The following is a 24,810-nucleotide window of genomic DNA, read 5'->3' as shown; positions in this document are numbered from 1 at the left end:
TAAAACTGATTTTTATGAATCCTGAGTATGAGTTTTTTTAGATTTTTGATACCTAGTTGGTATAACACGTAATAGGGTTTGTTAATGTGAAAAGTGTGATTTCGAATTTTAACATTCAGGTGCCAAATAGTTTGCTACAGGGTCTGGAAACTATATTCTACAAGCCTTACCTGGTTCACATTTTTGTAAATACAGTTTTATTGGAATACAGCCACACAGATTTGTTTACGTATTGTCTGTGGCTGTTTTTCCAATACAGTGGCAGAGATTGAGACTCTATAGCATGCAGAGCCTAAAATCTTTACTCTCTGGTCCTTTACCAAAAAAATTTGTCAACGTACAAGAACTTCCACTGGTCTGGTTGTATAGCAAGAGGCTGGGAAGAACCTATGTTCAAACCTGCCCTTACCTTTTCCGATTCCCACCTGATTCCATCTTTTACCACTTCAAGCAGAGAACATCTCAATAGGATGCCACAGTGTTATTTCTAATCAGAAAAAAAGCTTAAATTGAAATGTATATACTCCTTCTAGAAAAGATAATACAGGAAAATCATCTAACATTACAGAGACAGCTCTGTTAAGAATTAGAGCTGGGTGTTTTCAATGCTTTTGTTCAAATTGGAAAGCATGGCTTCCTTAGCAATGAAACTGGATGTAATAGAACATTGTTGGGATAAAAGGCAGCTCTGCAACTGGGGGTCCAGAAGGAAGAGGGAGTGGGGAGAGGCTGTGTTTCATGCTGTGCTTGCATGGCTGCTGGGCTTATGAACTGAGTGGACCGGCTTTGGTACCATTTACTTAATATCAACAGGTTCATTTCCCCCACTTTCCTGTTCTTTGATTAACTTCCTAGACACTCTCCACTAGGGATCCATTTTCAAAAGAGAAGCTAGGAGTAGTTTACCTTGGTACCTTGCTTTGTTTTATCCATCTAAGCTCATCTGGGCCACTGTTTTCTTTTGAAGTAATCTTGTTTAGTTTCTGTCTAAACATGATTAGCATTCTTCAGATATTTTTCACTGTACAGAAATAGTTTGTAGCTCTTTAGCTTTCTCTTTAACACACTGTCTCTATGTCCTAGCTTTGTGGGACTTTCTGAAGTCCCTCCAAAGCACTCAGCTGTTTGACGCTTATTGACTTTTGTTCTGGCATGCTTGGTGTATTCATTGCTCTCTCCTTTGAGTCCCTCTGTATCTTGAATATATCTGTAAAAGCATCTGGGGTGCTCCTTGGCATTTGTTTATTGGAGAGTATCGGTGGGCCACAGTGAATGTGGAGCTGGGTAAGGGGTACATCCGTGTGGCAGCAGGCCTGGGCCTATGCAGGTCCCTTTCTCTCCTCATTGAGCTCTCTGCTCAGTTCCATTTGGCTTCTCCATCATGCTCCAGCCTGCACTGGAGGTACCAGCTCCCCCAGCTGCTGCGGTTTCCTTGCAGTGAAGGTTCGGCCTGTTCTGGGCTCAGCAGCTGGGCACAGACCTCCCACTCCCCTGCCTGCCTGTGGGCGCTCCTTGGATCCCAGCCTGCTGCCAGGCAGGGGCTGCCTGCAAACAGAGCCCACATTAAGGCCATGAAACTATCTAGAGAAGAGAGAGTGTGAAGACTCAGCCCACAGAGACTCCCTCGTGAATTGAGGTGTTGTTAGACATTCTCTGAAGGAGTTGGGTGCTCTGGGGCAGCCCTGCAGGCCACACATGCGCGTTGATCTAGAGACACATTTGGAGGTAGGCAGATTTGCCTTTTGGACCTTGCCTTCTCATTTCCTGCCCTTTTCCAACTTCACATTTACTCCTACTTCAGTTTGGGTCGTCCAAACCCCTTCCCTGCCCCTGCCACACCTGTTCTGAGGGCGGAAGCTACAGCAGCAAACTTACTGTCTTGGAGCCTGCATTCTAGATGGAGAAGATAGCAAACAAATGAACAGAAAATATGACACAGTACAAAATAGTTTCATTTGTTTTGTATATGTGCTTTTTGAAATAGGAGTTTGCCTTGGGATGCAGCTGGCGGTGATAGAGTTTGCAAGAAACTGCCTTAACTTGAAAGGTAAGTCTGAGATTTTCTAAAAACCTCTTAGTGAAAAGCATTCTTATTACTTAAAGAATTTTTCAGCTACATAATGGTGAGTTACTGAACTAATTTCTTTATCTTCAGATGCTGATTCCACAGAATTTGAGCCAAATGCCCATGTTCCTGTGGTAAGTGGATTGTTTATCTTTTTGGGTTAGGTCATTATTTTGTTTCTGGCTCTAGCCTATGCTCATAAGGGGCTATTATTTTTTTTTTCATTATGACATCAGGACATTTTAATTATATATGATTTTGCTTATTCTTATTACTCTTATTAGTTTATATCAAACCACTTTATTCTGCATTGTCCATTTTGTCAGCTGTGTCTTGCAGGAAGAAACAATCCTAGACTGGTTTCTCTGCAGTAGTTTTCAAGCTGAACACTCAGGAAAAGGTTGAGTTGACTTTGACAACAGTTTATCAGAGCTGATGTGAACACATGGGCTGTCCTGTCTCTAGACCCATCCTTGTCTGTTCTTTGCTGCTCTTCAGCGTTTGTCAGTTCCTTTGCCCATAAAATAGTCCAAGGATTTGGCCAGGAGCGAAGGCTACTGTGCTCTGTCACCTGCCACCCTGCTAACTCATCCCATGGCATCCCTGTCCCTCCACACTTGGAGTTTTAGAGTTGGACAATCTGAATGACATCCCCTACACCTGAGATCGCTCCTGTCCTGCAGCCTCCCTACCCCTGGAATCTCAAAACCAGTGAAGAATTTAATTACAAAAATAAACCCAATCTGATTACTGTTGATTTCCTATTCATCCTGGGAAGCCTTTCCTGACCTCTGCCTTCTATGCCTTGTACCGCCTCTATCAGAGTATACACCTCATCATTGTGATTCATTTTTTATTAACAGTTTTATTGACATATAATTCACATACCGTAAAATTTAGCCATTGAAAGTATATAATGCAATGACTCAGCACATTCACAGATTCTATAATCATCACCACAGTCAATTTTGGACCATTTTGATTACGCTAAAAAGAAATCTCACAACCTTTGCTGACACCCCGAAGCCGCTCTGGGCAGCCATTCATCTGTTTTCTGTCTCTATATATTTGCCTATTCTGGCCATTTCATATACAGTCGACCTTTGAATAATGCAGGGGTTAGGTGTGACTCTCCGTGCAGTCACGTATCTAACTGCTAATCACCTCTCCATGTATGCGTTCCTCCATATCTGCAGATTCAACCAACCATGGATCATGGAGTACGATAGTATTTACTATGAAAGGAAAGGCTTGTTTAAGTGGACCTGTGCATCTCAGACCTGTGTTGATCCACTGCAAATGGAATCATACTGTATGTGGCCTTTTGTGACTGGCTCCTTTCATTTAGCATAATGTTGTCAAGGTCTGTCTATGTTATAGTGTCTATCAGTGCTTTGCTTCTTTTCATTGCCAAATGATATTTAATTATATGAATAGATTACATTTTATTTATCCGTTCATACTTTGATGGACATTTGTTGTTTCCACCTTTTGGCTACTGTGAATAGTGCTGCTATGAACATTTGTTTACAAGTTTCTGTCTGGACATATTTTTTCATTTCACTTGGGTCTATACTTAGGAGTGGAGTTGTGGGTCATATAGTTACTGTATGTTTAATTTTTTGAGGAAATGTCAGACTGGTTTCTAAAGTGGTTGCAGCATCCCGCCAGCAGTGTATGATGGTTCCAATTTCTTTATATCCTCAACACTTGTTATTATCTTTTTTATTACAGTTGAGTTTTTTTTAAACTTCGGTTTATTTTTCTAGAGAAAACAATGGTTCTTATACTTTAGTTTGCATTAGAAACACTTGAGGAAACTTTTCCCCCTTTCTGTGTTAATTTATTCAGCACATATTAACTATAAACATACTGTGAGCCACATATATTCTTTGCTTGGGAAATGATTACAGTTGACTCTTGAACAACATGGATTTGAGCTGCACAGGTCCACATATACATGGATTTTTTTGTTTTTGGTAACTCTCTTTTAATTCATTTATTTTTTATTGAAGGATAATTGCTTTACAGAATTTTGCTGTTTTCTGTCAAACCTCACTATGAATCAGGCATCAGTTCAGTTCAGTTCAGTCGCTCAGTCGTGTCTGACTCTTTGCGACCCCATGAATCACAGCACGCCAGGCCTTCCTGTCCATCACCAACTCCCGCAGTTCACTCAAACTCATGTCCATCGAGTCGGTGATGCCATCCAGCCATCTCATTCTCTGTCATCCCTGTCTCCTCCCACCCCCAATTCTTCCTAGCATCAGACTCTTTTCCAGTGAGTCAGCTTGACGCATGAGGTGGCCAAAGTATTGCAGTTTCAGCTTTAGCATCAGTCCTTCCAATGAACACGCAGGATTGATCTCCTTTAGAATGGACTGGTTGGATCTCCTTGCAGTCCAAGGGACTCTCAAGAGTCTTCTCCAGCACCACAGTTTAAAAGCATCAATTCTTCATCGATCAGCTTTCTTCACAGTCCAACTCTCACATCCATACATGACCATGGGTAAAACCATAGCCTTGACTAGACAGACCTTTGTTGGCAAAGTAATGTCTCTGCTTTTTAATATGCTATCTAGGTTGGTCATAACTTTCCTTCCAAGGAGTAAGCGTCTTTTAATTTCATGGCTGCAGTCAGCATCCGCAGTGATTTTGGAGCCCCAAAAAATAAAGTCTGACACTGTTTCCACTGTTTCCCCATCTATTTCCCATGAAGTGATGGGACCAGATGCCATGATCTTTGTTTTCTGAATGTTGAGCTTCAAGCCAAACTTTTCACTCTCCTCTTTCACTTTCATCAAGAGGCTTTTTAGTTCCTCTTCACTTTCTGCCATAAGGGTGGTGTCATCTGCATATCTGAGGTTATTGATATTTCTCCCGGCAATCTTGATTCCAGCTTGTGCTTCTTCCAGCCCAGCGTTCCTCATGATGTACTCTGCATATAAGTTAAATAAGCAGGGTGACAATATACAACCTTGACGTACTGCTTTTCCTATTTGGAACCAGTCTGTTGTTCCATGCCCAGTTCTAACTGTTACTTCCTGACCTGCATACAGGTTTCTCAAGAGGCAGGTCAGGTGGTCTGGTATTCCCATCTCTTTCAGAATGTCCCACAGTTCATTGTGATCCACATAGTTAAAGGCTTTGGCATAATCAATGAAGCAGAAATAGATGTTTTTCTGGAACTCTCTTGCTTTCTCCATGATCCAGCAGATGTTGGCAATTTGATCTCTGGTGCCTCTGCCTTTTCTAAAACCTGCTTGAACATCTGGAAGTTCACGGTTCACATATTGCTGAAGCCTGGCTTGGAGAATTTTGAGCATGACTTTACTAGCGTGTGAGATGAGTGCAATTGTGCGGTAGTTTGAGCATTCTTTGGCATTCCCTTTCTTTGGGATTGGAATGAAGACTGACCTTTTCCAGTCCTGTGGCCACTGCTGAGTTTTCCAAATTTTCTGGCATATTGAGTGCAGCACTTTCACTGCATCATTTTTCAGGATTTGAAATAGCTCAATTGGAATTCCATCACCTCCACTAGCTTTGTTCGTCGTGATGCTCTCTAAGGCCCACTTGACTTCACATTCTAAGATGTCTGGCTCCAGGTGAGTGATCATGCCATCGTGATTATCTTCGTCGTGAAGCTCTTTTTTGTACAGTTCTTCTGTGTGTTCTTGCCACCTCTTCTTAATATCTTCTGCTTCTGTTAGGTCCATACCATTTCTGTCCTTTATCGAGCCCATCTTTGCATGAAATGTTCCCTTGATATCTCTAATTTTCTTGAAGTGATCTCTTGTTTTTCCTATTCTGTTGTTTTCCTCTATTTCTTTGCATTGATCGCTGAGGAAGGCTTTCTTATCTCTCCTTGCTATTCTTTGGAACTCTGCATTCAGATGCTTATGAATCAGCCATAGGTATACATTTATCCCATCCCTTTTGAAACTCCCTCCCATCTCCCTCCCCATCCCACCCCTCTAGGTTGATACAGAGCCCCTGTTTGAGTTCCCTGAGTCATACAGCAAATTCCCTTTGGCTATCTACTTTACATATGGTAATGTAAGTTTCCATGTTACTCTCTCCATACATCTCACCTTCTCCTCCCCTCTCCCCATGTCCATAAGTCTGTTCTCCATGTCTGTTTCTCCACTGTTTCCCTGTAAATAAATTCTTCAGTACCATTTTTCTGGATTCCATATATATGTGTTAGAATATGGTATTTTATCTTTCTCTTTCTGACTCACTTCACTCTGTATAATAGGTTCTAAGTTCATCCACCTCATTGTGTGTGTGTGTTAGTTGCTCAGTGGTGTCCAACTCTTTGCCACCCCACGGACTGTAGCCTACCAGACTTCTTTATCCATGGAGTTCTCCAGGCAACAATACTGGAGTGGATTGCCATTCCCTTCTCCAGAGGAACTTCCCAACCCAGGGATCGAACCCTGGTCTCCTGCATCTCAGGCAGATTCTTTACCGTTTGAGCTACAGGGAGTTCAGTTCAGTTCAGTTCAGTCTCTCAGTCGTGTCCGACTCTCCGCGACCCCATGAATCACAGCACGCCAGGCTGCCCTGTCCATCACCAACTCCCGGAGTACACTCAAACTCATGTCCACAGAGTCGGTGATGCCATCCAGCCATCTCATTCTCCGTCGTCCCCTTCTCCTCCCACCCCCAACCTTTCCCAGCATCAGAGTCTTTTCCAGTGAGTCAACTCGTCGCATGAGGTGGCCAAAGTATTGCAGTTTCAGCTTTAGCATCAGTCCCTCCAATGAACATCCAGGATTGATCTCCTTTAGAATGGACTGGTTGGATCTCCTTGCAGTATAAGGGACTCTCAAGAGTCTTCTCCAACACCACAGTTCAAAAGCATTGATTCTTCGGCAATCAGATTTCTTCACAGTCCAACTCTCACATCCATACATGACCACGGGAAAAACCATTGCCTTGACTAGACGGACCTTGGTTGGCAAAGTAATGTCTCTGCTTATTAATATACTATCAAGGTTGGTCATGAGCTACAGGGAAGTGTGTGGATTTATCCACCTCATTAGAACTGATTCAAATGCATTCCTGTTTATGGCTGTGTAATATTCCATTGTGTATATATACCACAACTTCTTTATCCAAACATCTGTCAATGGACATCTAGGTTGCTTCCATGTTCTAGCTATTGTAAATAGTGCTGCAATGAACAATGGGATACATGTGTCTTTTTCAATTTTGGTGTTTTTTGTACTACCGTATTGACAGTAAGTTGAATTTGTGGGTGTGGAACTGTGGATATGGAGGGCCAACTGTAAAGTTATATTTGAATTTTTGACTACTTGAGGGGTCAGTACCCCTAAGCCCTGTGTTGTTCAAGGGTCAGTTATATAGCCGTTCTAGTGGGAGTGAAATTGTAGCTCACAGTGGCTTTGATTCACACTTCTTTGATGTCTAAGGTTGTTAAACATCTTTTCGTATGCTTATTGGCCACTTGTATGTCATGTTTGGAGAACTGTCTATTCAGATCCTTTGCCTACTTTAAATTGCGTTATTTGTCATCTTATTAAGTTGGAAGTGTTTTTTTTATATATTCTAGGTATAAGTTCCTTATTAGATATACTATTGATATTTGGGGCCAGATAGTTGTCCTGTTCATTGTAGGATGTTGAGTAGCATCTCTGGCCTCTACCTGCTAGATATCTGTCGTATTTTCCTCCCAACCCCCAACTGTGACACTAAAAATACCTCCAGACATTGCAGAACATACCCTGGGGACACAGGCAAAATAGTCTCCTTTGAGAAGCACTGATTTAGAAAAATCTAGTATTTTTTTGGTAACTTTTTATTTTATATGGGGTATAGCCGGTTAACAGTGTTGTGCTAGTTTCAGGTGAACAGTGAAGGGACTCAGCCACACATATACATGTATCCATTTTCCCCCAAACTCCCCTCCCATCCAGGCTGCCACATAACACTGAGCAGAGTTCCATGTGCTATGCAGTAGGTCCTTGTTGGTTATCCATTTTAAATATAGCAGTGTGGACATGTCCGTCCCAAACTCCCTAATTATCCTTTCCCCCTAACTTTCCCCCCAATAACTGTAAGTTCGTTCTGAAAGTCTGTGAGTTTGTTTCTGTTTTGTAAGTAAGTTCAATTGTATCATTTCTTTTTAGATTTCGCATATAAGGGATGTCATATGATAGAGAAATCTAGTTCTTGTCCTCTCCCCTCAGCACAGTCCCTTCCTTTCCTTATGGCAACCATTAATTCTTTTTCTTTAAAGAGTTATCTTTCCATTAAAAAAAATACAAGTAAACCCATATATTTGTAAGCCCCTCCCCTTCTTAGATAAATGACAGCAGACTCTGCATATTTTTTCTGCCTTGCTTTTTTTCACTCAACATTCTCTGCTGGAGTGGAGATCACTCTGTGGAAGGATATAGAGATATTCTCCACTCGTTTTTATAGCTTGCAATTCAGACTATAATGAACCATAACTTCCCAGCCAGATGGTACTTTTAAGTCTTATGCTCAGAAGACTTAATACGAGTGAAGAGTTCCTTATAAGGCTTTAATAGAAACATATTTCCTGACTAATGGCTGAAATGGCTGTGCCAGGCAAACACTGGAATTTCTTCTCTTAGAGAATACTTTGGGGGTAGGAACTGACTTTACCAGCAGGTGCCACTGTTAGATAGCTTTGGCAATGTTTATGCCTTGACTATCCTTTACTGTGTGTGTGTGTATTTTTAAAACATTTATACACAGGATAAAAAAGTAAAACCCTAAAGAAAAGGTATAAAACTGCCTTTTACATGCCCCTACGTCACCTGAGCGACTGAACTGAACTGAACTGACGTCACCTCAGTTCGCTTACCCAGAGGTGACTCCCTTCATCCATTTCTTTTGTTATTCTGCTAAAGATTTGTGTGTGTGTGTGTATACAAACGCCTACCTGCTTACATATATGCATATATGTTCCTCTAAAAATACATATGCTGGCATGCCTAAGACATCATTCCCCTTGCATTGTACTTATCACTCCACTTCAGTGCACAGGGATCTTCCAAATGCTTGCCTTGCTGTTAATATATGCATCATTATTTAAACAGTCTCATATTGATGAATATTTAGGTTTTGTCCATTATTCGCTACTTTAAATCATGTTGCAAATTAGTATCATATGTTGCATATTAGTACATATGTCTTTGTAGCCACACATACACACTTCTATAGGATGAATTCTTAGAAGAGGAATTGAGAAGTTGCAGGAAATGTACATTTTACATTTTGATAGCTTCTATACTCATAAGTGAGATGAGAACAATAAAACCTAATTGCTACTGAACATCTTTATGGCCTACAATCAGTTTGTTGGAGAAAAATAGCCTTAAGAGCCAGCGTTTGTGAGGATGGGGAGAAGTCTTAATAAAGGAAAAGACTGAGGTAATAGAATCACCAGGCAGCAAACACCAGGAAGCCTCAGGAATCTCTTAAACTTGAGCAAATAACAGTGACTTACAGAGGGTAATAGCCATTCTGGCCCTTCTCACTAAAAAAGTAAATAATTAGGAAACCAGGAGCCTCCTTTAGGATATATTTGCAGCTGAAATCTTTCATGGATGTGGGGGAGAAAAAATAATTTTCCCTCTACCTTTCTAGGTTCTTGGCTGAGACCCCTGTAACAAAAGGCAGATTAACAGGGGAAAAAAAAAAAAACAAGCAGAAGCTTAATAACATGGATACCTCCAGTGTACCCAGGAAACCCTGAGTAACTCCCCAGAATGGCCCAAGCCACCATCTTAAATACCATTTCCAGCTAAAGAGTAAAGAAGATGTTGGGGGTGGGGGTATTTATGGGAGGTTTTCAAAGCAAAAGCACAGTAAACAAGGGTAAGGTTGTCATGCAGATTTAAGTCCATGCCTTCTCCATTGTTAAGAGTTTCTAGAGATTTAGAGTTATCTTTCTCTTCCTGGTACAGTGAGGGAGTGAAAGTGAAGTCGCTCAGTTGTGTCCGACTGTTTGCGACCCCGTGGACTGTAGCCTACCAGGCTCCTCTGCCCATGGAATTTTCCAGGCAAGAATACTGGAGTGGGTTGCCATTTCCTTCTCCAGGAGATCTTCCCAACCCAGGGATCGAACCCGGGTCTCCTGCATTGTAGGCAGACGATTTTACCATCTGAACCAGCAGGGAAATCCCTGGTACAGTGAGGGAGACACCCTTACAAATGGAAAGTGAAAGTCGCTCAGTCGTGTCCCACTCTTTGCGACCCCATGGACCACAGTCCATGGAATTCTCCAGGCCAGAATACTGGAGTGGGTAGCCTTTCCCTTCTCCAGGGGATCTTCCCAATCCAGGGATTGAATCCAGGTCTCCCACATTGCAGGCAGATTCTTTACCAGCTGAGCCACAAGGAAAGCCCTTACAAATGGAGGTTTCCTTTATAAATGCAAATGTCTCTGACAAAAGGGTCACTTCAACTCTGTTTTTATTTTTAATGTTATTTGGTTTGGTTTTGCCTCAGGGCATGTGGGATGTGGGATCTTAGTTCCCTGCAGTGGAAGTGCAGAGTCTTAATCACTGGGCTGCTAGGGAAGTTCCCACTAGGTTGTTAGAGCTTCTCCTCTGTCTGCTGTTTCTTAAAAAGAATCAGCCCACTATAATCTTTACGCCAAAGAGACATATTTTGAGGTTGCAAATTCTGCTCCCCTTCATGGGCCATTGTGACCCTCCTTTGGCGTGCATGATTAGTCTTATGGTTGCTTACTAAATCAACAGAGACACTGGCATACAGGATATCTAAGAAGAGGCATCTCTTATACACATCAAATGAGAAATGGTTTACTAAGAATGAAGGTAGACTCTGAGTCTGGAAGTCCCAGGAGAGAATGAGTAAAATTTATTTCATTGTGTCATTCCTCTGCTTAATCCACATGGTGAAATAGAAGGCTCTGGGACTTTGCAGAATATTTAGGTTCTATAGCAAGTCTGACTTGTTGAGTTGCTCAGTCATGTCCGACTCTTTGTGACCCCATGGACTGCAGCACACCAAGATTCCCTGTCCTTCACTATCTCCTGGAGTTTGCTCAAACTCATGTCCATTGAGTTGGTGATGCCATCCAACCATCTCATCCTCTGTCACCCCCTTCTCTTCCTGTCTTCAATCTTTCCCAGCATCAGGGTCTTTTCCAATGAGTTGGCTCTTCACGTAAGGTGGCCAAGGTATTGAATCTTCAACTTCAGCATCAGTCATTCCAATGAATATTCAGGGTTGATTTCTTTTAGGATTGACTGGTTTGATCTCCTTGCTGTCCAAGGAACTCTCAAGAGTCTTCTCCAGCACCACAGTTTGAAGGCATCAGTTCTTTGGCAATCAGCCTTATTTATGGTCCAACTCTTACATCCGCACATGACTACTGGAAAAACCATATCTTTGACTATAATAGATCTTTGTAGGCAAAGTAATGGCTCTGCTTTTTAATACTTTATCTAGGTTTGTCATTGCTTTTCTTCCCAGTAGCTTCACCTGCCTTCTAGATGATGCATACCAGGAAAATAGCTGTCGCTGATTTGTATTCTGACTCTGTCTCAATCACATGGCTGCTGCTGATACCCTTGACTTTGAATTTGCCTTCAGATCTCTCCAGTTCATGTAGAAGATAGCTTGTGGCATTGTGGAGTTTTTATTTAGAATATTTTTTACTTTAGAGATATGTATAGGAAGAATGATCTCAATCTGATGTTTAGGGATGTGGATATGCATACTTTTTAGCATTTCTTTTCTATTTATTGAAAATAGTAACTTTAAACGTTTGAATTTACATTAGCTACTGAAAGAGATTCTGAAAACAGAATCCACATTCAAACACATCAACACAGACTTGTGTCAACTAAAAGAAAATTCAGGAGATTTCAAATAAGAGTTTCTTTGGAATCTTAAGAATTGCAGTTCAGGGGAATTCCCTGCCAGTGGTTAGGACTCCACACTTCCACTGCTGGGGGCCTGGGTTCCATCCCTTGTTGGGGAACTAAGATTCCACAAGCTGTGTGGTGTGGCCAAAAAAAAAAAATTCCAATTTGGGAGACACAGACTTGGGTAAATCTAAAAGTGTGTCATAAGTGTCGGGTGAGTGTATGCTCCTCGATTTTTGTCTCATCACAAACAAGATTTGGAGTGATGGACATTAAAGCCCCCGTGGCATGTCACAGCTCTCGGGTCTTGGACAGACCGTGTTATAACTCTCAGGTCTCGAATGGACCGTGTTATAGCTCTTAGACAAATCAGTGTTACAGCTCTATTTTATTTAGAAGATAGCAGGAAAATCCATCTTCAAGGCATGAGGGCACATCGATCCAAAGATGCAAAGAGAAGAGCGCCCCAGTGCGCGGGGAGGGGGAGAGAGAGAGAGCTAGCTTTGGCTCCTCTTTTTATATACTTTTTTTCCCCTGGGCTGCCCTATGTAAATTGGGCCAGCCAGGAGTGTTGTTTGTTTTACCTGAGGTCCTCACTCCCGTCCTTGGACCTTCATTTGTTCTATTTTCGCGGGCTTTTCCCTTCCTTGTCTTTTGGACACTGCCATTTTAGACTTCTTTTCCCTATTCTACCTACCTAACATAAGGAAACGGGACATGGAACAACAGACTGGTTCCAAATAGGAAAAGGAGTACGTCAAGGTTGTATATTGTCACCCTGCTTATTTAACTTATATGCAGAGTACATAATGAGAAACGCTGGGCTGGAAGAAGCACAAGCTGGAATCAAGATTGCCGGGAGAAATATCAATAACCTCAGATATGCAGATGACACCACCCTTATGGCAGAAAGTGAAGAGGAATTCAACAGCCTCTTGATGAAAGTGAAAGAGGAGAGTGAAAAGGTTGGCTTGAAGCTCAACATTCAGAAAACAAAGATCATGGCATCTGGTCCCATCACTTCATGGGAAATAGATGGGGAAACAGTGGAAACAGTGTCAGACTTTATTTTTGGGGGCTCCAAAGTCACTGCAGATGCTGATTGCAGCCAGGAAATTAAAAGACGCTTACTCCTTGGAAGGAAAGTTATGACCAACCTTGATAGTATATTAAAAAGCAGAGACATTACTTTGCCAACCAAGGTCCGTCTAGTCAAGGCTATGGTTTTTCCCGTGGTCATGTATGGATGTGAGAGTTGAACTGTGAAGAAAGCTGATGGCCGAAGAATTGATGCTTTTGAACTGTGGTGTTGGAGAAGACTCTTGAGAGTCCCTTGGACTGCAAGGAGATCCAACCAGTCCATTCTAAAGGAGATCAATCCTGGGTGTTCATTGGAAGGACTGATGCTAAAGCTGAAACTGCAATACTTTGGCCACCTCATGCGACGAGTTGAGTCACTGGAAAAGACTGATGCCGGGAGGGATTGGGGGCAGGAGGAGAAGGGGACGACAGAATGAGATGGCTGGATGGCATCACCGACTTGATGGACATGAGTTTGAGTGAACTGTGGGAGTTGGTGATGGACAGGGAGGCCTGGCGTGCTGTGATTCATGGGGTCGCAAAGAGTCGGACACGACTGAGTGACTGAACTGAACTGAACTGAACATAAGGAAGAGAAAGAGTCCGGGCTTATAAAGACAAAAAGTCAAGATGTTAAAAGTTGCCTGGTAAGAATTGCGATGGCCTCTGATGTGAGTCAGAGAATATTTGTCCTGAGGAATCATGAGTTGTTTTAGGGTTCAGTTCAGTTCAGTTCAGTTCAGTCGCTCAGTCGTGTCCGACTCTCCGCGACCCCATGAATCACAGCACGCCAGGCCTCCCTGTCCATCACCAACTCCCGGAGTTCACTCAAACTCATGTCCACAGAGTCCGTGATGACATCCAGCCATCTCATTCTCCGTCGTCCCCTTCTCCTCCCGCCCCCAACCTTTCCCAGCATCAGAGTCTTTTCCAGTGAGTCAACTCGTCGCATGAGGTGGCCAAAGTATTGCAGTTTCAGCTTTAGCATCAGTCCCTCCAATGAACATCCAGGATTGATCTCCTCCAGAATGGACTGGTTGGATCTCCTTGCAGTATAAGGGACTCTCAAGAGTCTTCTCCAACACCACAGTTCAAAAGCATCGATTCTTCGGCGGTCAGCCTTCTTCACAGTCCAACTCTCACATCCATACATGACCACGGGAAAAACCATTGCCTTGACTAGACGGACTGGTCCAATAACTTCTGGCAGGTGTTCTGAAGCTGAATCCAGCCTTTGCACCCCAACACTGAATTAAATCTTGGAGACAGAGTTTTGGGCAAAGTAGAAAAGAGTAGCTTTATTGCTTTGCCATGCAAAAGGGGCCACAGTGGGCTGATGCCCTCAAAACTGTGTTCTGATCTAGGGGGAGTAGTGAGGTAAAAAGTTTTACAGTAACGGTTCAAAGAGGGCGTGGTCAGCTCGTGGGAAGTCTTCTGATTGGTTGGTGGTGAGATAAGTGGGAGTCAGCATCATCAGTCTTCTGGTTCCATCAGTCTCGGGTCTAGTGCTTGTGGGCAGCATTCAATTAACTTCTCCCACCTGGTGGGGGTTTCAGTATCTGTTAAACAACTCAAAAATATTGTTCTGTGTATCCCCGAGGGGAGACCAGGACCCTGCCCAAGGCTGCACTATTGTTTCTTTGGACTTTTTCTCCTCTCTCTCTGCATCCCCTCCCTTCCCTAATTAGCATCTGTTTGAACCTGCTCGCTGGAACTCAGGGAAGGTCATGGAGACTGAATGAAGCCTATTTCCTGTAATCAAGAAAGGGGAACACAGAAAAGGAGCCCCAAAGGGTCCTGTTCAGTATCAGTTCTGATGACTTCATCAGGTCAAAAGGTCAGATTCCATCCAAGCTGACACGTGCATAAATCATACTTCCTTAATGGCCTCCTAGCTCCACAACTGAGCGACTTCACTTTCACTTTTTGCTTTCACACATTGGAGAAGGAAGTGGCAACCCACTTCAGTGTTCTTGCCTGGAGAATCCCAGGGACGGGGGAGCCTGGTGGCCTTCTGTCTATGGGGTCACACAGAGTCGAACACGACTGAAGTGACTTAGCAGCAGCAGCAGCTCCATTTTAGTGAGTTCTCTTTGTAGTACTGACTCCATGTTTGTTGGTCCTTTAATGGACCGGAACCTGGTGGTCTGGAGTCGACCGATGAGAAAGTAAAGGAGAGAGAAAGAGGCTGATATTCCTTGGTTTACGCAGAAAGCCAATAAAGCCCCTGGCACAGGGCTTGCTCTGTTCACGAAGGCCTCAGGTGCCCTTCTCGATGGGGTGAAGGCACAGAGTGCCTTCTCGAGAGGGTCTTAGAAGCCCGGGCAGGAAAGTGAACACAGAGAGCCTCTGCTGCTGCTGCGTTGCTTCAGTCCAGTCCGACTCTGTGCGACCCCATAGACGGCAGCCCACCAGGCTCCCCCATCCCTGGGATTCTCCAGGCAAGAGTACTGGAGTGGCTTGCCATTGCCTTCTCCGCAGAGACCCTCTACGCTCCAGGAATTAGCCTGAAAAAGAGAGAGAGGGAGAGAGAGAGAGAGAGAGAAAGCAAGACACGGGGACCAAAGCTCTGATGGAGCAAAGGTGTTTTATTCAACATTGTGTAGGTATTTATGCTGTCTTACAAGATAGCTACTTTCAGCAGACATTAAATCAAAACTTACAAGTTATCTAGGAAACATGAGGTCGTCCATATGAAAGAGAGAGAGTTGTAAATAGTCACTTTTACCATATAGTTCATAAAAAGGAAGGGGGTACTTATCACCGTATAGAAAAACTAATGAAAGAAATGCCTGGATTCCTCAGCCCCCCGTAGAGGCTTGCCTCTCTTCTCAATTCCTGAATATTCAGGAATTAATAAGGAACAGAGAATTCATGACAGATCCAAAACAGCACACAGGAAAACTCCTGTTATGCTTCCTGACACCTGTTGATTTTCCTTTCATACATGTACACTTGGATGGTGGTGTTGGTGAGGAAAAGTGAGAAATGTGAATCATTTTAAGCAGATGCAAATGGAAACTTGAGATTGTGGTATTTGATATTATTTCAGTTTTATTTATCATTGGTTTGACTTCTTTTACCCCTTTTTGATCCAAGGATTTGCAAACTCAAAATTCATTTTATATCTGACACAGTGGATTTGTGATAGAGTCACATATAATAAAAAATGGATTCAGGTGTGTTATATATTAAGCATAATTGATGCATAACATTTTCCTACCTTTAGTTGTAGCCCTGTTTGAATTATTTTCTACTTTCATTTATTTTTCAACAATTTCATATGGAAAGCAAATTAAGAGGGTTAAAAAACCCAGACAGCCACTTATGGTAACCTTCCAGGCAACTTTTATAACTTTGAAGACTGCTTTAATTTCGAACATTATAATGAGCATCTCCCAGCTAACAAAGCAATCCTAAAGAAGTCATTTGGAGCCTAGTTTGGGCTAAAGAAGATTTTTTCCCATAAAAGTACCTGTCAGGAAGACAGCTATACTATGGGTAAAATATCTTTTTATGGACCAGTCTGGGAGCCTAATAGTCATTTAATTCTGTCTCTGTGGGGACCGTAGGTTCAGAGTTGAAATCAGGCTGTTGGTTGGTCATAGTAACTATTTTCGATCTGGGAAAGAAAATTCTTCCAGGCATGATGGCTGCTGCCTAATGGCTAAGGCTTCTTGGGAGTAAGCCCCCATTAGTGAATCAACAAGGGTAGTCCATAATTTTAACGATTACCGAATGACTAAATGTGTACTTCAGAGCTAATGCATTTTAAAGCTTTTGTACCTTTAGCTCAATGGGAAATGCCTTGGGAATAGATATTTCAACAACTTGAAAGATATTTTTTATTTTTTTTGCAGTAGAAATAACTTGATTCTAGTGAAAAGAGATTATTAAGAAGAAAAAAACTCACTGTGCATTTGGCACTCATCTACTTAAGTACCGTCCTAAATATAGTGCATTACAAATGAGCAGCTGCCACAACCCTGCTTGCAGTTTAGTTGGAGATATAAGACGTAAACTTGTGAAATGTAGAAACAAATGTGTGGACAGAATGTGAGTACACCATCAGTGCTACGAGCCCTGACAACCAGGACTTCTGCCACGAGAGAGTGTTCTGGATCTTTGCCATCCTTTATGGCAGCCACTAGCCACACCGGGCTATGGAGCATTTGAAATTTAGCTAGAGTGGCCAAGGAACTGAATTTTAAATTTTGTTTAATTTTAATTGATTTAAATGTCAATAGCCACTTGATCTAGTGGCCATGGTATTGCACAGCACAGGTAGAAGGAGGGGAGGCATATGTAGGCTGGAATGTCTAAGATCTGGCCATAAAATAGCGTGAGCAAAGCACATTGCTCCTGTAGGGAAGTGGAAGGAAATAAAGGAGATTGGTGCTAATTTGTGGATGTCCTTGAGTATTAGTGTCAAGATTAGTCCTGAAGGCAACAGGGAATGAGTAAGAATAATGCCTATCAGCTGTGACATATTTTGCAAATACTGAACTCTTGCTGAAGGCTTTCCAGTAGAAATGGGTGCTTTAGGAAGATTCAGTTCAGTTCAGTTCAGTCGCTCAGTCGTGTCCGACTCTCCGTGACCCCATGAATCACAGCACGCCAGGCCGCCCTGTCCATCACCAACTCCCGGAGTACACTCAAACTCATGTCCACAGAGTCGGTGATGCCATCCAGCCATCTCATTCTCTGTCGTCCCCTTCTCCTCCCGCCCCCAACCTTTCCCAGCATCAGAGTCTTTTCCAGTGAGTCAACTCGTCGCATGAGGTGGCCAAAGTATTGCAGTTTCAGCTTTAGCATCAGTCCCTCCAATGAACACCCAGGATTGATCTCCTTTAGAATGGACTGGTTGGATCTCCTTGCAGTATAAGGGACTCTCAAGAGTCTTCTCCAACACCACAGTTCAAAAGCATCGATTCTTCGGCGATCAGCCTTCCTCACAGTCCAACTCTCACATCCATACATGACCACGGGAAAAACCATTGCCTTGACTAGACGGACCTTTGTTGGCAAAGTAATGTCTCTGCTTTTTAATATACTATCAAGGTTGGTCATAACTTTCCTTCCAAGGAGCAAGCGTCTTTTAATTTCATGGCTGCAATCAGCATCTGCAGTGATTTTGGAGCCCAAAAAAAACAAAGTCTGACACTGTTTCTACTGTTTTTCCATCTATTTCCCATGAAGTGATGGGACCAGATGCCATGATCTTTGTTTTCTGAATGTTGAGCTTCAAGCCAACCTTTTCACTCTCCTCTTTCACTTTCATCAAGAGGCTTTTGAGTTCCTCTTCACTTTCTGCCATAAGGGTGGTGTCATCTGCATATCTGAGGTTATTGATATTTCTCCCGGCAATCTTGATTCCATCTTGTGCTTCTTCCAGCCCAGCGTTCCTCATGATGTACTCTGCATAGAAGTTAAATAAGCAAGGTGACAATATACAACCTTGACGTACTCCTTTTCCTATTTGGAACCAGTCTGTTGCACTCATCTCACATGCTAGTAAAGTCATGCTCAAAATTCTCCAAGCCAGGCTTCAGGAATATGTAAACAGTGAACTCCCAGATGTTCAAGCAGGTTTTAGAAAAGGCAGAGGCACCAGAGATCAAATTGCCAACATCCGCTGGATCATGGAGAAAGCAAGAGAGTTCCAGAAAAACATCTATTTCTGCTTCATTGACTATGCCAAAGCCTTTGACTGTGTCGATCACAATAAACTGTGGAACATTCTGAAAGAGATGGGAATCCCAGACCACCTGACCTGCCTCTTGAGAAACCTGTATGCAGGTCAGGAAGCAACTGTTAGAACTGGACATGGGACAACAGGAAGATTCAACTGGTGTGGAAAACAGAGGGATGAGAGGGAAGAAAAGACTCTAGGCAGGGCATAAATCTACATCACAATCTTACCCTTGTTGACTGTGCTTTTCTTGGTTACCTCCCATAACTGACTCTCCCCATCTTCAACATCTTGTCTGTAGTTGAAGTTGGTATTTAAGGTGAGGGTTTTGGACATTTTGGTGAGTCACTCAGTTTTCCCAGGTCTCTCCCATGTATTCATGTTATTAAACTTTTGCTTGATTTTTCCTGTTAATCTGTCTCATGTCAGTGTAACTCTTAGACCAGCCAGAAGATCTTAGAAGGGCAGACGAAAATGGCTTCCTTCTTAACAACATGATGTTGATTTGATGTGTTTTCTCTCTTTTTCAACTTCCCTGCAAGTTCTCTTTAACGTTGCTCCTACAGATCCCAGTTGAAATACTACTTCTTAGATTAAGCCTTTCCGTGGCATAATTCCAGAATCATTGATTTAGGATCTCAGAGGTCTGGAAATTTGTATATCTTATGGCATCTTGTATAATGCCTTGCCTATAGTAGGTGCTTTACGGTATGTTGAAGTTGAAAGACGTAGTGTGTATTTACTATGTGAGGGGCTGATTGAGATTGAAAACATAGACAAAAATGGGAAGCTAGCATGACCTAAATATTAGAACTCAACAAAGCATGTGCAACAAAAAATAAAACTCCAAGCTATAGACTAATGTTGGTTATTAATAAAGATGAAAAACCTTAAATAAAATGTCAAAGTGTCTAATTTAACAGCATTTAAGGGATAATCAGTCATGACTGGATAGTGTGTTTATCCTGGGAATTAAATTGATTAATGCATTGTATTTATCAAACAAAAGAGTGAACCCCAATATCACCACAAACACTCAATAGGCAGTGTGTAGTATCTACACCCTAGGAGTCACAATCTCATAACAAACTTGAAACGGTACTTCAAATGAGAGAAAGAATATCTTTTACAAAACAGTACTCAACCATAAACTCAGTGGGAAAATAAAGATCTTCTTTGACTTATGCTGGGGTTATGCCCTGAGTATTGGAAGCTGTGAATGCTTTTAATACACCTAACCTATTGAACATCATAGTTTAGCCTTAAATGTGTTCAGAACGCTTACATTAGCTTACAGTTGGAAAAACCATCTCATACAAAGCCTATCTCATAATAAAGTGTTGAAAATCTCATTAAATTGTTACTGAACCAAACTTGGATCCACCTGCCTGACGCACAGCACAGCCAGTCTACTGATGCCAGGTTGTGGTGAAGGATGGGACAGCATTTATTTGCAGGCCTCCAAGCAAGGAGAATGGTCAGCTTGTGCTCAAAAGACCCAGACTCCCTGGTGACTTTTAGGCAAGGGTTTTTAAAGCCAAAATTGTGGGTGAGGGTCGTAGGGTGCCTGATCAGCTCATGGACATTCTTCTGATTGGTTGGTGGTAAAGTAACATGATGGTGTTTCGGGAATCTCAGTCATCAGTCTTCTGGTTCCAACCAGTCTGAGGTCTACGTGCTTTTGTGGTCAGCATGTACTCAACATCCTCCACTTAGTTTCTGCAGAACAGCTCAAAGATATGGATCAGATTGTTATCTGTACCCTTCAGGGGGAACTAGGAGTCCTGTGACTATTGTTTAAGCTATTATTACTTTCCTTGCTTGACTGCTTTCCATTTCTCCTTTTTCCACTTTTGCATTTTCCACTTCTTTAATCATTAACTGGATCTTCTCTTTGAAATCTGAGGAAGGCCTCGGAGATGAAAGCTTTTTATACAAACAAACAGGGGACACAGAGGGGCTTGTACCCAGGAGGCCCTTTCAGAGTCCTGCTTGGTTTCACAATGTATTTAATACTGTACTGAAAGTGAAAAACAGAATGGTTGTCTGGTTGCAGAATGGTTGTCAGTGTGCCAGTTGTTTCCCCTCTCGATGGTGTGGCTGACTGGAAGCTGTGACTGCTGCCACCCAGCATCACGAGAGGATCATACTGCATATTGTAAGCCCAGGAAGAGATGAAAATTAAAAAATTGAAGTACAGTTTCTACTGAATGCACATTGCTTTTGTGCCATTTGAGAGTTGAAAAATGGAAAGCTGAACCATGGTAATTTGGGTACCATCTGTAGTTGGGAGATTCCTATAAAAACCATAAATGAATAAAAGATATACACTGTTGCAACTAATGAAGTAGGTAAAATGAAGCTGATGAATGCTGTTTGGGGAGTGAAACTGGCGCTCTCCCACCTGTTTATGGAAATATGAATCAATACAACTTTTTGGGAATTAACTAGATGATCTCACAAACCATAAAAATATTCATTCTGTCTGACTCAGACATTTACTTCTCAGATATTCTCCTAAGAAAATCTGATACATTGACAAAGAAGTAAACAGGTATTCACTATAACATTAGTTAGAAGAGTCAGAATGACAGTAATCCTAATGCCCCACAGTGGGGAAATAGTTGAGACCATTAAGGGGTATCCCTACAGTGGAGTATAATTAGTCATTAGAACTGTTTAAGGCTTTTGACGCTATGAGAATGCTCTTGTGTTGAATTAGAATGATACAGATTGTGTTTAAACATTCCCTCATGGTGTATAAAAATCTTTGTTTCTTGGTGGAAGAGTTATAACTTGTTTTTCTTTTTCTCTGTTCAAATTTCTGAATTTTGAAATAGCTTCTGATGCATTTCCCAGAATTTAGATAGTTGTATGTTCTGACTATTCCAAATAAAAAGGAGGATGCAAAGAAGCTCATTATGAAAAGCAGCAATATGGTATTTTACAAAAGTTGTCTTTTTATTAAAAATTTTCTTTTATTCTTTTTGATGGGCTTCCCAGGTGGTGCCAGTGGTAAAGAATCCCCCTGCCAATGCAGGATACGTAAGAGACGTGGGTTTGATTCCTGGGTCAGGAAGATCCCCTGGAAAAGGAAATGGCACCCCACTCTGGTATTCTTGCCTGGAGAATCCCATGGTCAGAGGAGCCTGGCATGCTATAGTCCATGGGGGTCACAAAAAGTCGCACGTGGGTTTGATCCCTGAGTCGGACACGAATGAGTGGCTGAGCACACATTCTTTTTGACAGGACACATATCCACAGGGTTGAAAAATCAAAAATGTATAATAAAATATAAAGTCAGAAGTGGTTCTCACACCTTTGTCCCTCATCTGCCCAGTCCTTTCCTTCAAACCAAGCAAGGGCTGTGTGCTCTCTGCACAGAAAGCCAAACTCTGACAGTAAGTATTTGCTGTGAGTTCAGTTCAGTTCAGTCGCTCAGTCGTGTCTGACTCTTTGCGACTCCATGAACCACAGCACGCTAGGCCTCCCTGTCCATCACCAACTCCCAAACCTATGTCCATTGAGTCGATGATGCCCTCCAGCCATCTCATCCTCTGTCGTCCCCTTCTCCTCCTGCCCTCAATATTTCCCAGCATCAGGGTCTTTTCAGATGAGTCAGCTTTTCGCATCAGGTGGCCAAAGCATCGGAGTTTCAGCTTCAACATCAGTCCTTCCAATGAACACCCAGGACTGATGTCCTTTAGGATGGACTCGTTGGATCTCTTTGCATTCCAAGGGACTCTCAAGAGTCTTCTCCAACACCACAGTTCAACTCATGTACACCCGGGGCGGATTCATGTCAATGTATGGCAAAACCAACCAATATAATATTGTAAAATAATTAGCTTCCAATAAAAAACAATAAATAAAAATAAAACAAACAAACAAAAAAACAAAACAAAAGCATCAATTCTTTGGCGCTCAGCCTTCTTTATAGTCAAACTCTCACATCCATACATGACCACTGGAAAAATCATAGCCTTGACTAGATGGACCTTTGTTAACAAAGTAATGTCTCTGCTTTTTAATAAGCTATCTAGGTTGGTCATAACTTTCCTCCCAAGGAGTAAGCGTCTTTTAGTTTCATGGCTGCAGTCACCATCTGCAGTGATTTTGGAGCACAGAAAAATAAAGTCAGCCACTGTTTCCACTGTTTCCCCATATATTTCTCATGAAGTGATGGGCCCGGATGCCATGATCTTAGTTTTCTGAATGTTGAGCTTTAAGCCAGCTTTTTCACTCTCCTCTTTCACTTTCATCAAGAGGCTCTTTAATTCTTCTTCGCTTTCTGCCATAAGGGTGGTGTCACCTGCATATCTGAGGTTATTGATATTTCTCCCAGCAATCTTGATTCTAGCTTGTGCTTCTTCCAGCCCAGCATTTCTCATGATATACTCTGCATATAAGTTAAATAAGCAGGGTGACAATATACAGCCTTGACATACTTCTTTTCCTATTTGGAACCAGTCTGTTGTTCCATGTCCAGTTCTAACTTTCTCTTCCTGACCTGCATACAGGTTTCTCAAGAGCAAGGGTTCATTGCAGGCACCAGGAAAGGGAGTGGGAGACAAACCTCAGATCCTCTCCAACTTGGTCTTAGAGGCTGGGGTTAGGGCCTTCCCTAGTGCTCCAGTGCTTAGGACTCTGGGCTTTTACTACACGGGATTTGGGTTCAATCCCTGGTTGAGAACTAAGATCCCACATGCCGTTTGGTGTAGCCAAAAAAAAAAAAAAATACTGGGGTTAATCATTGTCTTGTGACATTTGTTAATTGCAGTTTCAGAAGTCAGGATGTCTAAGGTCTCTGAGTCTTTGGCCTGCTGATCCTGGGGAGGGGATGATTTGTTAGCTCATCTTGCCCTGGAGAAACAACCTGAGGGCTTTAAGGATGTTATCCACAGGAGCACTTGTAGTTCTCTGACTCTGGTTGGTTAGTGTTCAGATAGCACAGGATTGAGGTCAGAAGGGATGAGAAAGGGAAAAAAAGATTTTTTTAAAATGTTCTACCACTGTTAAGACTTATGTCTGCTTTATCTTTACTTATTTATTTATTTTTAAATTTTTTGGCCACACTGTTCAGCATGTGGGATCTTAGTTCCTCAACCAGGGATTGAAACTTCATCCTGTGCAATGGAAGTGCAGAGTGTCAAACCACTCGACTGCCAGGGAATCCCCAGGAAAAAAAAAGATTTTAATAGGTTAATCATAAACTCAGCAGGGAAATTCAGTTTTAGGGACACTAAACATGTAAACAGGGATTTCCCTGGTGGCTCAGAGGGTAAAGCGTCTGTCTACAATGCAGGAGACCGGGGTTCGATCCCTGGGTCGGGAAGATCCACTGGAGAAGGAAATGGCAATCTACTCCAGTACTATTGCCTGGAAAATCCCATGGACAGAGGAGCCTGGTAGGCCACAGTCCATGGGGTCGCAAAGAGTCGGACACGACTGAGCGACTTCACTTCACTTCACTTCAAACATGTAAACACTAACTAACATGTAAACACTGATACTTGTTTTTTTGTGTGTGTGTCCTTTCAGAGAATTTTTTAGCTCATGTTCATTAGAAGGGTGTTTGGGGGAAAAAGTGTTTAATAAGGCTCATTAGGAGGGTGATCAGAGAAGGCAATGGCAACCCACTCTAGTACTCTTGCCTGGAAAATCCCATGGACAGGGGAGCCTGGTAGGCTGCAATCCATGGGGTCGCTAAGAGTCGGACACGACTGAGCGACTTCACTTTCACTTTTCACTTTCATGCATTGGAGAAGGAAATGGCAACCCACTCCACTGTTCTTGCCTGGAGAATCCCAGGGACGGGGGAGCCTGGTGGGCTGCCGTCTATGGGGTTGCACAGAGTTGGACACGACTGAAACGACTTAGCAGCAGCAGCAGCAGCAGGAGGGTGATAGTGAACAGAAAGGTCAAGATGCTGATCAAAGAGAATGTGTGCAGCACTGATGATTTGCTGGCATTTCTGAGGAGAGGAGAGCAGGGCTCAGGATAAAAACCTGGCTTCCATGGCACCACTGTCGTGGGCTGTCATGGCCAGCTTGTACTCGCATGGCTTTGTCATTTTA

General features: G+C 42.5%; 1 protein-coding gene across 5 annotated transcripts in view; it reads left to right on the top strand.

Annotated features, from left to right (window-relative positions):
* The window catches only part of CTPS2 (CTP synthase 2), a 120,910-nt gene that overhangs the window by 37,974 nt on the left and 58,126 nt on the right, over window positions 1-24,810 (top strand). For all 5 annotated transcript variants that reach the window (XM_055438305.2, XM_088833552.1, XM_055438303.2 and 2 more), the window contains exons 12-13: window positions 1,985-2,047; window positions 2,156-2,199. In XM_055438305.2, the coding sequence (XP_055294280.1) occupies window positions 1,985-2,047; window positions 2,156-2,199 (107 nt within the window). The remainder of the gene's footprint in view (window positions 1-1,984; window positions 2,048-2,155; window positions 2,200-24,810) is intronic.

The sequence above is a fragment of the Moschus berezovskii genome, chromosome X, assembly GCF_049115385.1.
Source record: "Moschus berezovskii isolate FMDL1 chromosome X, NW_MosBer_1.0, whole genome shotgun sequence".
Classification (NCBI taxonomy): domain Eukaryota; kingdom Metazoa; phylum Chordata; class Mammalia; order Artiodactyla; family Moschidae; genus Moschus; species Moschus berezovskii.
The sequence above is the reverse complement of the archived record's forward strand: the minus strand, read 5'-3'. Positions and strand labels throughout refer to the sequence as shown.